This window comes from Erithacus rubecula (assembly GCF_903797595.1).
Source record: "Erithacus rubecula genome assembly, chromosome: 2".
Taxonomy (NCBI): domain Eukaryota; kingdom Metazoa; phylum Chordata; class Aves; order Passeriformes; family Muscicapidae; genus Erithacus; species Erithacus rubecula.
Genome location: NC_136685.1, coordinates 59128541 through 59144315, shown reverse-complemented (window position 1 = coordinate 59144315; position 15775 = coordinate 59128541). Strand labels below are relative to the sequence as shown.

The window sequence follows — 15775 nt, the reverse complement described above, 5'->3', positions numbered from 1 at the left end:
CATTGTATGCAAACGGCCGAAACACATTACCAAAAGCAAAATGGAGACAAAGAACCGCTGTTAGAGGAAGGATGTGTCTAATCACAAAGTACACGACCTTATCAATCCATGCCATACCTCTGTGATTCATCACTAGCAAGCTCCTGAGCAAACCTTCCAGCTGCCCCGGGGCAGTGCCCACCTCCGAGGCTCAGGGTGGGCAGCTCACAGGAAGGCTGGACAGGGAAAGCAGGGGGGAAAGGGCATCCCTTGAATCAGCCTCTAAATCCTGAAGAAGAAGGCTAACCTTCCTTGGTCCTCCAGATCCAAGATATAGGTCTGAAATGATTCACACATGGGTAGTAGGGAGGCTCTCCTCTAAATCAGGAACTGCTTTGCATCCAACTGGGTGTTGAGCAAGGGATCCAAGCAGAGCAGCCCCACAGACAACACCCTAGGCAGCACAGCTCACCAGCAGCACAGAGACATCTGAACAAAATTACCTGCAGAGCTGGAATTCCCATTAAGCACCTTGCTAGCGTGCCCTGGGATTCTGACCTGGCACAGCTGCCCAACACCTTGAAAGACGAGATTAGCTCAGTTGGTTAGAGCATGGTGCTAACAACAGCAACGTTGTGGGTTCACTCCCTGTACTCCTAAAGAGTTTGGCTTGATCACACTTATGGGTCCCTTCCTACTCAGAACATTCTGCAACTCTGTGAAATATCCAGAGCTGTCCAACACTTGCTCTAAGGTTTTCTGTGTTTCATTATATGGGTCATGAGGATAACTAGAATGACTAGTTATCTAATAACAGGCATACTGCTATTACATTACTACACAGTGTTTTTGATGCTGCACCAACATGTTTGTACCCTAATTGAAAATTTATTGCATTCTAAAAACTGACAGGTGTACCAGGAAAATAGGTTTGGAGCACTGCAAATAGAATAACTTTAGGGACGACTGAAGGTAAGTGAGATCCTTGTAATTTCTCTCCCCAAAACTAACAGGGCAAAACTGTCATGTTCACATTCTTCTTCAGAGATAATTACAGGCCAAGTCATGATCCTTTGTATTTCAATGCTAAATTACAGATGCCATGGGAAAAGGAACATACATAGAGCTGCAGCACAGAATTTTTAAGCTCACATAGATTTTATACCCCTTTTTAACTTGGCTAATTAAGTAAAATATATCTTTTCAACAACAGCTTCAGAACACACTCTAACCTGTTCTGAAATAGGGCGCATCCAACTATGGAAACAACACACATTTTTTCGTATTAGCACTAGAAATGAAAAATATTTGGTCAGAAAAATCACTTTCTGCAAAGACGGTTTCTTCTGGTTTTTGGTAGGTACCTTAGTATCTCAATGCTTTTTCAGTTTCCTTGCTCCCTTAAATGGTATTTACATAAACAAAATTAATGGATTCGAGGTCATGTGCAAGCATGCAAGGAAAAGTAAGACTGCCACCATTCCTCTTCTTTTTTGTGATTTAGATGAGTAGGCAACAAAAAGAAATAAACAAGATTTACAGGAGTTACAAGCTACTAAAAACCAGATTGTGTCATTCACTATATCCTCAGAAAAACAATACTACCCTTGAGGGTACTTCTTCATTCTTACTCTGTACTCATAATGTTTCTGAAAAAAATTCCAAATAATACCTTTTTAATCTATCTGTAGATAAAACTGCACAAGCTAATAGATCATGTAGCTGTTAAGATTTTTATTTTGCTGGAGCTCCCTGCAGCAGTGGGGAGGCAGTTGTACAGAAGAGCCCAGCCCTGGTGCAGGTGCAGGCTCTGACCAGGCTGTGGGTGTGCAGCCACCACCTCAATGGCAAGAACAAGGTGCTCAGCCCTGCCAACCACCGCTGGAGGGGCTAAGAGAGGGGTACATCTCCCAGACATCCCCAGCTGCTACCCCTGCACCTGAATGCCTCTGCTCCCACTTCTCCCACATATTGGGAGGCATGGTTGGCAGCAGCCAACCCCTGGCTTTCCCCTGCTCTTTGGGTCATCACAAAACCAAGACCCGCTGCCCGCAGGATGCACTCCCACCACAGGAGCTGACTGGACACTGGCAGCTGCGTTCCCAGGGAGGAGAATGGGCTGTGTGGCTCACCTGTACTGTCCTCACCATGCTGGTTCTTCCTCTCAGTCCAGGTCTAGGTGCCAGTTCTCCTTTGCTGCAGTCCATAGAGCCTGGCAGCCTCAGCTGCCAGCCTGCCTCGTCCTCCCGACAGCTCCGGGGCCAGCCACGCTGCGCTGGGACCCGCAGCCAACAGTAGCCAAGCTGGCACGGCAGCTTGGGCAAGCTGGACTTGAGCACAGTCAACAAACTGGTTTCCAAAACAGCAGCACGGCTGGAGCACTGTGCCACCCCCACAGGCACAAGCCCAGCCTCGGGGAGAGCTCATTAGTGTGGGCAAGGAGCCACGGGCTGCGGTTACACAGAGCCCTGCTGCACAGATAACGGGAGCTATACATAGCCATACTAGGAACTGCAATCACTGTCGTGACAGCTCACACATGCCACCAGATCCTGGACCAATCAGCAGCACAACATCACTTTTGAAAACCAGGTTGCTAAAAGTTAGATGTCTATCAGGACCTCCTCCCTGCATTTTCTCCAACCCCTGCTTTCAAGTGAGACTTTACCTGAACATTTCAGTGGCCCACAAGATGCCTGCGGAGCAGTAACATCCCCTGTGAAGGCAGAGGAAAACCATTCCTTTTCAACTGTCCACTTGGAGCAAACTCAGCCTGTGAGAAATGATCAGAGGCTGAGCAGACCTTGGCATTTGCTCTGCTGTTTTGCAGCATTAGAATTAGCCCCCATGCGCAGAGGGAACAAAGATCAGTGTACACAGCAGTCCAAATCCTAGCCTAATTACAATCATAAGATTTGCATAGCAAACAACAGTAATTTATTCTGGAGTAAAACTAGCGCTCCGTTAGCCTTGTTCAGCTCTCACAGAGAGGAGGAACACTGCAGAAACACCTTCTGGATATTTTCTGTCTGAGGTACACTGCACATGCCAGTCTTGTTCTCTTAGCCAAAGGTGAATGAAGGTTTCCAGCCAGGTTTGTTCTGCAGCACACTGTACTGGAAAAGCTTGACATCCTTTCTCTACAATTTATTTGGCAAAAAATTCAAAGTACTCAATTAGCAAACAGTTAATCACAAGTTATTTTCCCACTATTGTGGGCCACTGACACATATTTTCTCTGTAAAAAATGTTTCTGAAAGAAGCCTTATATCCTAAGCTTCATGTGAAAAATGAAGCTTTTAACTGATTAATAACTAATTCTATTTATATTGCAGTAAAATAGAATTTGCTATAATTACCAGAATTCAGAATAATTTTATTCAAATCCCATTAACTTCTGATATTTTGTTATGCTAAATTGTCTACAGATTGATCTTCACTTGTTAACTGTAAAAACTGACCCCTAGTCCAGCATTAAAATAGGTGAATGTCTCCTTTTCGTGTCTTTTCTACGTAATACACCAAAACCTTGTATTAGCAGAGATGTACAACTGCTCAGCTCTGCATGGAAAAAAAAGTAAAAATAAATTAATCATAAAACTCAACTGCAGGCTGAGTTTGCAATCATAATCATTCCCCTGGATAAAGACTGAAAACTTGCATTTCTGTCCATGACACCATATTATTTGATGAGCAGGTGCGGTGTTTTCCATAACCCTGCACCCAAAATAACACTACCCTCACAAGGAAGGGGAAAAAAATAGCAGATTTATTCAGTGTGCTTGAGAGGGAAACTTTAGATTTCAAGCAGAGAGTTCCCATGTGTTTGGCACACAGAAACCCCAAAACCTTGCAGTCTCAACCTGGTGGCATCACTACAGAAACTGTGGATGTGCTGCTGGAGCAATATTGGCCTTGTGCTGCCATGCCCAGGCCCTCTGGTGACAGGATGGGAGCTCCTGAGACACAGGTGAAGGGTGAGGAGGAGTCCTGGTCGTGCTCAGGCATTAGTGGCACCCTGCACGTAAATGCCTACTGCTGTTGAGGCCCCCTCCCTGGGAAGGAGAACAGTAGGTGGTTTGCAAACATCCCAGAAATCATTCTGAACATTAAACATATTCATGGGAACATGACCTCACGCTACTAAAATGTAAAACTTTAAAAATGAGTTACTATATTTGGAGACAGAAACAGAGAAAGAGAACAGCAAACATGCCTTACTGCCACCCCACCCCATACACTCAGTCAGACCGGCAGGTCAAGCTGATTCCCTAAAACTCAGCACTGCAGGTGAGCCTGGCCCTCAGGCCCCCTGACCCAGCCACTGATTTGCTGTGACACCTTCCCTCACCTCACTTCCATCCTCCCTGTGCTCGTCTTTGTTCCCAAGAAGAATGAAGATTTGGAAGGAGATTGCACCCTTGGGTTTTCAGCAGTGGGAGATCATCTGTCAAGGCACCTGCTCCTTCCTCACAGAAGGATGAGCCTGACCAGCTGGAAGAATGCCTCTAGAAGGGTGGCTCAACACTTACCTGACTGCAAAGAAACCTAACACAAAGCATGTGCACATTCTTCCAGCAGACACAACTTCCAATATGCAAATTCCTCCAAACTGCAAAACTATTTGTTATACAAACACATGCAAGATAACAAACACTATGATTAATTACCAGTTCTTAATAAGGAGTTATCATGATGATGATCAAGCTCATCTGGGAACAGTCTTTCACCTGGTGGCCATTACAACAAGCACAGCCAAAGGAATTTAAACAGCTTTTCACAAAAAGTCAGTCTCACACCAACCCCAATGAGGCTTTCTACCGTGCTCATTCTGCCTAGCAAATCTGAGGAGCAAAAAAGTTAGAGAAACTCCAAGGAGCACAGCTGGGCTATGGAATTCAGCAGTTTCAATGTGTTCCCATGAAGGCTGTGCAGCAAAAGCATACCTGTGCTCTTCTGCATTTCACAAACTCCACCAAAAATAAGTTACCTTCACTGTTCAAACACCTGAAAAGGCAGTAACTTAAACATCTTTCCTGCAAAACTAAAGGAGAAAAAAGCCTCAACAAACCCACAACACAAAAAAGTCCCAACAAACCAAACAGGAGGGAAAGTAGGTAGGTGCAAACTTCACTGCAGCCTGATCAACTAGTTTATCAAAGTTCTTGGTATGTTCATTCATCAAAAATGACCTGAGGTCAAAAAATTCATTAATTGATTGAAACTAGTTTTAAAAATAATCATTTTCTGGTTATTCTTGGGATAAAACTTACGTGTCACGTTTCCAGTACACCACATGGGGTTTGGTTGTTATCAGAACCAATATACATAAATGAGCACAGTTCAAGTGAAGTCACCTCCCATAGTTTACATGTAATAGCTTCTAATCAGCCCAAACAAAGAGACTTCTCTCTCTGCTGAAAGCTGAGCACACTTCAAACAATCATATTGAAAAATGCAGCTGGATTTTCCAAGGGTTTTTTTCCCTTCTCTCCCTCTCCTTCCACTGTCTTGCCATAAAGTCATATAAAATTAGATCCAGAAACAAGGAAGAAAGTTAACAGCAAATTCACAGAAACAACTACTACTTTTTATGAAAAAGAACCTGAATCAGCATAGCATGGTCCTATGAAATGCCCAGCAAAAAGCTCTCTGAGAGGGAAGCCTTCCTGCTGTACTCTGCCCATCTCCCCCAGCAGCCAGCAGCAATCCAACCTGGTGCAAGGCTGTGGCTCCTTGGCTGTGACACCTTTTGCTTACTTTAGGTCTTCCCTAGAACTGTCCAAACTGTGCTGCTTCTATACTGCAGATGGCAAGAATAAAATCCCTCTGTCACAGAAACACAGACAGCCACCAAGAGTCATATTCAAGCTGCTCATTAGCACCCTGTGGCTCCTGGGCCACATGTTGGACCCCCCCCTATCTGCAACTCCCACACCACAGATTATACCTACCACAGCAAAGTATTTTATATATCTCAAGCACTTTATTTTTAGAGATTTTTGGCATGACAGTTGATTTATTTTAATGTCAGATGTTTTAGGGGAAAAAGTGAATGCTACTGCAGCAGTTCACCACAGACACCAAAATCTTCCATCTTTGTAATAGCAGGAAAAAACCCATATAATACATCTTCCTAAATGCATATATGTATAAATACACATGCACACAGCCACACACACACCACATTAAGTGCATTAATACTGTCAGCAGTTTTATTGATGGTAGGTCAACACCACGGTTTCAATTCTGATAAAGGAAGTGCAGCAATTACAATGACTAAACCTTAGTATCGATTAGCTGAAATAATTCCAAGCCTTGCAACATTCCCTTAAAAGGGAACCTTAGATTGGGTCTCTCACTCTTTCATCAAACTTGGTTGTCACTGGCCACCAAGTCCAGATGTTGTGCGGAGGAGACTGGTGAAAAACTTGGTGACAAAAGCTACCCCTCCTAAGGAAACCAGCCCAAATCAATCCTTCATTTTCCACTGGTGACTTTCAACAAGGACTTCTGGGAACTTTACCAGCAAAGACACTAGCAGCTGGGATGTATTTCCAGCTGCTTACTGGAAGAAAGAACCAGGCAGGTACACACACTTTGGAGAAGGTAGTATGAGTTTACTGTAGAATGCAAAGAGGAAGCCTGGAATGCAAAGAAATACTGTACTCATCCTGTGGATGAAGAACCTCATGTCTTTAGAGGCACATGTAACAATATGAAGCAAGTACAGCTACTGGGAATCAAAGAGCAGTGTTTGCACCTCAGGACCCACTTGTGCAGGTATTAGTCTGTGCACATGGCTCCACTGATGTGCAAGTAGCTACATCATGAAAGAAAGAACTCCATGTGGAAAAGTGAATACATGGACACTTAGGACTGGTCAGGGCTGAGACCTTGGAGTCCTGAAAAAGCATTCCAGTCCATATTACACTCAGTTGAAGCTATTAATAACACTGGAAAATGAATTAACTTCCTCAGTGAGCCACCCAAACTTCCTACTGATATTCTCACTCACCCAAGAGAAAAAAAAAAAAGTTGGTTTTTTAATCAATGAACCCTAATTATATATCTAAAATACTGAAATTAATGAGCTGTCTTTAAAAGCATTGGCTTTTGTAAATGAAGGATCATTAACAGCTTAGGAGAACAGCTTTAGTTCTTACTATGCATCCACTTTGTAACAGACATCTTCTGTTACTTCTTGCTTCATTTCCAACAGGAAATTCAACATGCTTGGATCCCAGCCTCTCTGGGAACAAAATGGGTAGAGACTCTCATCCTTAGCCTTTATGACTCTGTTAAATTACTCTCCTCTTCTAAGTCATTAAGTGATTTCTTAAAAAAACACCTCATAGGCATTGGGAAGCTCTGCTGCTGGAAAAACACATTTTATTTCTTTGAAAAAATACTCACATGTGCAAGTATCATATCTGTGTTTCCATTAATTTGTTTTCTTTATCTTAAGATCCAACATTTATTTATTTTTTTCCTACAAAAAAAATTTTATGGGGAACCATATGATAATTAGCTAATGTCTTGATTGATACTGTAATAAAGAAATTAGGTCTACCTCCACTTCTTTAACAGACCAATTAAAAAAGGCTAATAAGGTTGACAACAATAAATTAAACCACAGTACAGTACATTTTCCCCACAATAACTATTCTCCTGAGGTTTAACAACAGCTCTGTAAGACACAGAAATGCAAAGTACATGATTATAGATTATTATAAGAGAATTACATGAGAGTTGCAAAAATTAGTGGGTTTAAAAAATTGCAATTTTTTTTCTGTAAAGCTCTCAACTCAGATTATAAAGTATCTCCTTACAGCTCTATTTATTCTACTGACAGTCATCTCAGTTTGAGATCAAATAAAATTCAAACACTTTCTACAGATTTCTGATTATTCTGTAGTTTCTTTAAATTATTTGCAGAAGTCACACACACAAATAACAGTAGCCTCTATTACATGAATCTAAGAAGCAATCTTGCAATGCAAAGTTGCAAAGAATTTGTTCCTGTTTTCATACTTTTCTAGCTCAAAGAACAAGATCAACAGATGGTAAAGGCATCACCTTGGGGAAAATGCACCATTCCTCAGATACATATTTATATAACTCTGTTATTTAACGTACATATTTACTTAAAGCTGTGTATGATTACATATCTCACCTTGTATTTGGTATATTTTACCCTGTTGGTTAGAAATCAAATATTTTATACTTCTTCCAATTTAACACTGCCAATAGGTCAAAACAATCTCGTATTTTATAAAGATGTGAGAAGAAGCAAAGGGACAACTGTCCTGCCAGAACATCCTCACACACCTCCCCACTCACATCTGCCTAAGCACCTTGCAGTCCAGTAAGTTAAACACAGCACACTCTGCCTTGTCTTATCGCCCAAGGAACAGGGAACAAGTGCCACCTTCCGAGTCACACATGAATCATCCACTTTCTTCCCCATTACACCAACTAAAAAAGCCCTGATCAACTGGGCTTTCCACAACTGTGATTCTATTCTGTTTGCACCATTACAAGTGGCCAGGAACCCTCACTGGTCAACATTTTCATACACATCTAGATTACAGCACTAAAAGGACCTACAAATACATCTCCTGTCCAACTTAAATGTTAACTTTATATTAGCTTTAGCTTTGCATTTTAATGGCTTCCAATGCCTATCGTGCATAAATACACTTAAGTGAGGTCAAAAAACAGTCTTGACACATTTGGATAACAATAATGACAACAGAGCCCACAAACTTTGATATCTGCCTGCTTATGAGTTCAGTGTTTTCACATCTTAGTCAAAATTATAAATGCATTTGCTTTTTTTGCTTTTTCTCTGTGAAAATCTTGGAAACTTAACAGCAGAAGCCACAAGCAAACATGTTGATGTTCTACAGCTGAGTAATGTATTCTCATTTTAAGGATCACAAAGTAATCTAAAGAAAGCATGTTTGCATATGTAGGCCAAATTCTTCCAAGAAAAACAGATAAGTTATCTGCTGGGAAAAGCACAAAAAGAGACAAAACTAGTAAGATTACTAGCTCAAAATCACTCATAGAAAAAATGCCAGACTGAGGAATACAAACTATCCCAACAAAATATGAAATTTCCCAAGCACTTCTCTCAAAATGAGGGGACTACTTGAGAGTTTTCAAGCTACTGCACACATGCACGGACACTTTTTAATCGGGTTTGCCACAAAAACACAGCAATTCTACTGCCATGTAAGAAAAAGGCTGTATGGCTGCAATTTCTCTGTTCTGAGTTTGCCCTTACACTTAAAGTAACAAAGTCAGAAATGACATTACTTAACATTTTTCCTGCTATCCTAAGTGGGCCACACCTGGAAGCTGCATGAGCCCAGGAATCTTTTCCTTCAGTCACCACAGAAACTAATATAGAAACTCTGGCAATTTGTTCTCCTGTTTTCAGTAGAAAATTTACATATGAATTACACACCGAATTCCCTTGGTCTAATAAAGTGTTCTGGACTTGCACAATGAAAATATTACTTCTTCATTTTCACCTTTCTCTTGCTATTCTTTCTGTCTTTACAAAAAAACCCACGTACATCTAAAGCCAGCAGCAAGCATAGTGATGAATCTACCTTTTGCCTTGAGTCCATGCATGGAAGCAGAGGTTTGAAAACATATCCTCACATTTCAAAGGAGTTTAAGATTCTCAGATTTTTTGCCAGACAGGCTCTCTTGCTAGTTACTGCTTTGTGTGTAAGTATTGACACAGCAGTCTGTATGAGTTAAGAAATCATCTGATGCAACTCAGCTGATTTTCAAAGGTATAAAAAATTGCTTATCATAGGTTACATAAATATCTGATGTTCAGGACCTGACTCGAAGACCCAAGTACTGATTTTCTATTACTTTTCATATTCATTAATCACCATTAGATAAAGAACAAATGAACTCACACAGAGGCTAGAAACAGCACAAGAGTTACTTAGGTGTTTCCCACGACAGAATACAACTCAAACATTGGTTTTGCACTCCAGAACAGAACTGCAAACATTTCATAATCACACTACATATGGGAAACCAAAACAAACCTTACCTTACTTAAAATGGCAATTTTAGTAAAAAGTCAGGCTATGCTAGAACAGGGTGTAAGGAACCATGCCATCCTCCTCCGCCAGATTTTTCCAAATGCCCCTGTATTCAACTAAGTCTCACTCTGCTCTGTTTTGTTTCCCCAGGAGGACCCATTCAGGACCATGTGCTCCTTTTCAGCTGTCAATAAACAGAAGCAGTGAATTCCCCAGCGCTTCACAAAGCTAGTTAGGCATAGCCATTCATTTCTTCAGGAAAACAGGGCATTGATTTCAGCAAATTCCCAGGGAGCAGCTACAACAAAGAGATCAAAGACCCACCTCCTTTCCTGCCTGGCTTTGGCCGGCTGTGCTGAGAGGAGCAGCAACAGGTTTCCCGAAGAGCGGGGCTCTGTCGCAGCGCTGCACGCTCCATTCACGCCCATCGCCTTCCCGCACCGCCGCGACTGCCCCGGCGCTAACCGTGACAAACCCCGACAGTCAGGCTGCACAATATACCAAACGCTAGTTCATCCAAGGATAAAAAGAAAAACAAGCTCCAAGGGAAGGCTGCTGCTCCCCCGACCAGCCGAGCCTCAGGAGCTGACAGACTTTTCATAAATGTCTTTTTTTTTTTTTTTTCTTAGCTTTTCCATCTAAATCACAGGAACGCTTGCTACCTCAAATTCATTGTGCTGAAACTTCTCTGGAATGTTAGCTTTTCTGATTTATTTCCACAAGCTTGAAGACTTAGCTGCTGGAGTTTGAGGTCTAGCTGCAGCAGCCCTTGTATTGTGCAACCATGATATTTTCTTTGTGCAATTTGCCCTAGACTGCAGTGGGACTTTTTCTAAGGAATTTAAGGGGGTTTGTTCCAGTTTGATTAGAATTTTTACTTTTTAAAATTATACATTTTGCCTTCATTACTGTAACCTGGAAGAAGATTTTTAATGCTAAAATTTGGCCTTGTACTGAACCAAGCCCTAGCAAAAGACATGGTCAAGATAAGGACCGATGGTTAGGCTACACATCTACTGCTAAACAGTAAAAGCCAGAGACCTGCTGCTGAGACCACCTGGCACCAGCTCCACATGTTTAAATGCTCATCATCTCCTTTTCTTTTTCCCCACAATCAGTTTGGTTATATCCAAAATCCTTACCTGGAAGACGGTCTGATAGATATTATCCCTGACAAACCTTAGTGTTTGTTGCCTATTAGTATACACTAATACTGAGTTCACAGGCAGGCCCTGAAATATTTATTTATATACATACAGACATAAAGATCTGAAGTCAATTCACACCTGTACAGATTTGCCATATCATTCTTTACTTGTGCACTGACATATTACCAAGGCACTACCCAGCTGTCATGAACACCCACCAGCTGGAACCTGGAAAGTTCCCTCAGCACTGGTACTGCTTCCAAGCCACTGACACATCTCCAAGTGAGAAGACAAATGTCTATCCCACTAACATGAGCAAGTATCGTAGGACTCAGCACAGCACAAGCCGTACAACACTGACAAGACCAGGGACAGATGGCAGGGATGACTGCTTGCTGCACAGAAGACAGCTGAGAACACAAGGAAACACAGAACTGCAGAATTACTGAAGTTGCAGGAGACCTGTGATGATTAACTAGCCCAGACTCTGGCTGAATTCAGGCCCTTTAATAGCGTTACCCAGGGCCATGTCAAGCTGTACCTTGAGTACTTCCAGTGAGGGCAACTCCACATTTCCCTGGGCAGTCTATTCCAATGTTTTACCCATCCCCAGCTGAAAATGCCCCTTGCATCCACAACCATCTCCCCTGAAGCAATCTGTGGCCATTCTCTTGTCCTGTCACAGTGCATGCCTGGGGAAAGGCTGCTTCCAACTCCTTTTCCATAAACAGCATTTTTGTACTGAAAGACCATGACCAGATAGATCCCCTTGAGCCTTCTCCAAGTAGAACACACACAACTCCTTCAGCCTCTACTCAGGTGACAACTTCCCTAATACCCTAATTATTTGGGGGAACATGAGAAAGGCACTGTTGCTGAACTGGCAAAAAGAAAAATGAAACTGCCAGGGCATAAAATTGCTAAAACAGACAAATATCTGAGTACAGTTGAGGAGTCTTGACCATGACCCCTGTGCAGTCACCCTGCCCTCTGCTTTCTTCAATATTTCAGTCCTGATAAGAGTTTTGCCTGTTGTATATAATACAGTCAGGCATATTACATTCTTTATTTTAGAGTTCTCTCTGTATCTAAATGGTATTTAAGCATGCCTCGAAATTGACATTTGGCAGAAAAAAAATTTAAAATGCATTTTAACAATTAACTTAATCTCTGCATAGAACTGCTATGTTCCATTCAGCCACTGATGGTTTTATATTTATTAACTGATTGCAGTTATCAATGAAAAACACCCCAATTTTGTTTTCCTTGTTCCTCTAAGGAAATACTGAAGAATGAAAAAATGCATGTCTGAAATTTCCCTCTCTTATATTTCACAGTGTGCAGCTGGACAGCCCTTGGAGGTAATGGTAAAAAAAAAGGCAGCTGAGGCGCTCCAAAAGAAAGCATCTAGATCAGATAAATAAGCAGAAAAAATGTGCTTAATGCCTCAGGTAACTTAAACTGGAGTGAGAAAGTGCAAGTATTGGGGAATATAAGGATATACCACTTATCTGCTAAGAAGGACAAATAACAGTGATAAGGCAGGAGATTTGATGTGACTGGGATAATGATGCCTTGGAAGCACAGGAGTTAAATTCACAAAATGATTAAAAAATCCCGAGCACATCACTCTGTAGTAATCTGGGATGGTATTTGTGCCAAAGATAGATAAAACATTTTAGACAGAATTGCAATTTCAAACCTCAATGAACCAGTCTGTTCTTATACTTGGGCCAGATTTTTACAATTTTACTCACATTAAGTCATGCTTTACTCCAAGAATAATCCCGTTGATTATAATGGTAATATTGTTCCACAGATGTCTCGGAAGAAACGCAAATGGAAAAGCAGACTTTATACTTCAGATAAAAGACATCAATCATGAGTACATCTGGGAATCCAATAAAAACATATGGTACAAAAAAATCACTGTGGTGATTTTCATGATGATGGAAATGTACTTACAGAGCAGGTCTGTGGACATGTTTACAGATCAGGCAAAGGAAACCTACACAAAATAAATGAAAAAATAATTATCAGTTTTCTGAACTACTACCGTTCATGTTTATCTATCATGCCAATAATCATATGCATAGTCTTTTAGTTCTTTAGGAAATAAGCAGAAAATATCTACAGAAATTTACAAAGGAAGAATTTCAGTTTGTAGAGGAAAAGAAAAACTGATTCTACTTCATTTCACAAACAATGTAAACTGACAATATTAATGTAATGCATTTTAACTAAGAGCAGTTCACAGTATTCCATATATTCATTAACTTTTATTATTATGTATTTTTCAGGCATCGATTACAACACAATTTTCAAGTGTCATGTGTTTTACTCCACTGCATGCTATTCTGTGTTTAAGTCTGGTATTTCTAACAGTCCTGACCCTTGCAGAGTCAAAAAGAATATTAACCAAATATAGGGCAAGATATTTTATTTACTCTCTTGAAGGACTTCTGGAGACTTTTGGTTTTCTGCTGAACTCATTCATCTTGTTCCCTTCCCATTCATCTGCTGGTTTTTGACTGAAATGTTGCTATAAGCACATAGGAGTACAGCCTGAGTTTCCTGTAGCTGTTTGAGCAACTCCCAACACATAGGTATCCCAATGACTAAATAGGGCTGATTGGAGCTACAGAAATAATAATGCATGTATTAGGAAGAGGACACACACATAACAGCATGAATCACATCAGTGTATGCCATTTTATGCCCTGTATATATCAGGCAGTGTTTAAGGCAGTGTTTAAATGGATGTGTGTGTATTAATCAGGGTGAATGAAAGACATTCAATAAGGCCAAGTGCCAGGTCCTGCCCTTGGGTCACAACAATCCCAGGCAGTGCTTCAGGCTTGGGGAAGAGCAGCTGGGAAGTGGGCTGGCAGAACAGGAGCTGAGGGTGCTGGTGACAGCAGCTGAACATGAGCCAGCTGTGCCCAGGAGGCCAAGAAGGCCAGTGGCATCCTGGCCTGGATCAGCAATGGTGTGGCCAGCAGGAGCAGGGCAGGGATTGTCCCTCTGGTGAGGTCACACCTCAAATCCTGTGATCAGCTCTGGGCCTGGCACTACAAGAAGGACACTGAGGGGCTGGAGTGAGTCCAGGGCAGCAGAGCTGGGGAAGGGTCTGGGGGCACCAGGCTGATGAGGAGCAGCTGAGGGAACTGGCTTTGTTTTGCCTAGAGAAAAGGAAGCTCAGGGGGACCTTATGACTCTACAGCAACCTGAAAGGAGGTTGTAGTCAGGTGGGATGAATGTCTTCTCCCAAGTAACAAGGGACAGGACAAGAGAAAAGTTGTGCCAGGAGAGGTTTAAGCTGGATATTAGGAAAAAAGTCTTGATCCAAAGAGTTGTCAAGCACTGGAACAGACTGCCATGGGAAGTGTTCCCATTTCTGTGGATATTTTAAAAACATGTAGATATGGAGTTTAGAGACATGGCAGTGCTGGGTTAAAGTTTGGACTGGTGATCTGAAGGGTCTTTTTCAACCCAAACTACTCTATGATTCTACGAAAAGTTGAACGCAAAGTATTTTGTTGCTGACTGAAAAGGATCAAAAAATCTTAATTTTTAAAAATACAATGATAGTCAGTAAGATGCTTTCAAATTGATAGGAGCTGGTTGCAAGAATTGAGTTGTGCTGTGAGAAAGTAGCAGTAAAGGGACCCACATGCCAGAGAGACATGAGTGAGTTCTCTTTCCAGATAAAAACAGGCATGCTGACAGCAGGCTTCCTAAGCAGCAAGTGTCCTAGTCTGATTTCCATCATCCAGAAAACACTTTATTTCTGAAAAAAATCAACTCTGCAGTTTGACGCCATTCTGGCTGAGAACAAGGCTCTTGTCTATGGTGTTCATTTCTAAAAATACAGCCTTACAGAGGGAACAGTGGACTTTAATGGCATCCATATGTGACTGTACACACACCAGCTTTTGTCATCCCCAGAAACAGCAGGCTGCATGTTATCACTGTCAAAGCAGTGCCATCAACTAATAGAGATTTAATTTCCCCCACTGAATAACTAGATTAATGATAAAATTACTTAATTGTGCTGGCATTCAATCTGCAGGGCAATTACCTGGTAAACCACCACAACACAAGCTCTTCCTTCCCATATAGTTTGAGTCATTAGTATACCTTTATTATCACACATCTGGTCTGCAGCACTCTCCTGTCATGAGAAAGTGCAGCCTCAGTCCATGCCCTCCCTGGCAGCTATCCTCAACATGGAAGCAGGACTGCCTGTCCTCCTAGCTGCACAAAATCATACCATAAATCCATCTCTTTCTTCAAGGGTATGAGGGTACCTTGTGCAGTGTATTGCCCCCTGACCAGGGGGCTCCAACACACACAGAGCTGTGGCAGTCACACATACTGTGCCAAGCAGGTACAGTGCCTTCTGGTTTCTGGCCACATCAGTCACTTGTCCATGGCTGGCCATGTGCCACACTGACCTTTAGACAAAGGGCTGTATATTGGCCAAATTTGCTGTGCTGCCCACACAGTCAAAAGAAATTGTTTGCACTTGCTCTTAAGTATCCTCCTTTTTCATCAAAGAATGGGCAGAAC

The 15775-nt window shown here is 41.8% G+C and overlaps 1 protein-coding gene across 7 annotated transcripts in view; it reads right to left on the bottom strand.

Moving 5' to 3' along the window:
* The window catches only part of PLAGL1 (PLAG1 like zinc finger 1), a 45295-nt gene that overhangs the window by 15315 nt on the left and 14205 nt on the right, over positions 1-15775 (bottom strand). For 3 of the 7 annotated variants that reach the window (XM_079331234.1, XM_079331235.1, XM_079331238.1), the window contains one exon: positions 13169-13211. In XM_079331234.1, the coding sequence (XP_079187360.1) occupies positions 13169-13187 (19 nt within the window). In that variant the 5' untranslated portion in view covers positions 13188-13211. Of the gene's footprint in view, positions 1-2111; positions 2587-2647; positions 2753-9602; positions 9787-10379; positions 10489-13168; positions 13212-15775 lie in introns of those variants that run through there. The other 4 variants (XM_079331237.1, XM_079331232.1, XM_079331233.1 and 1 more) reach the window with 4 other exon arrangements.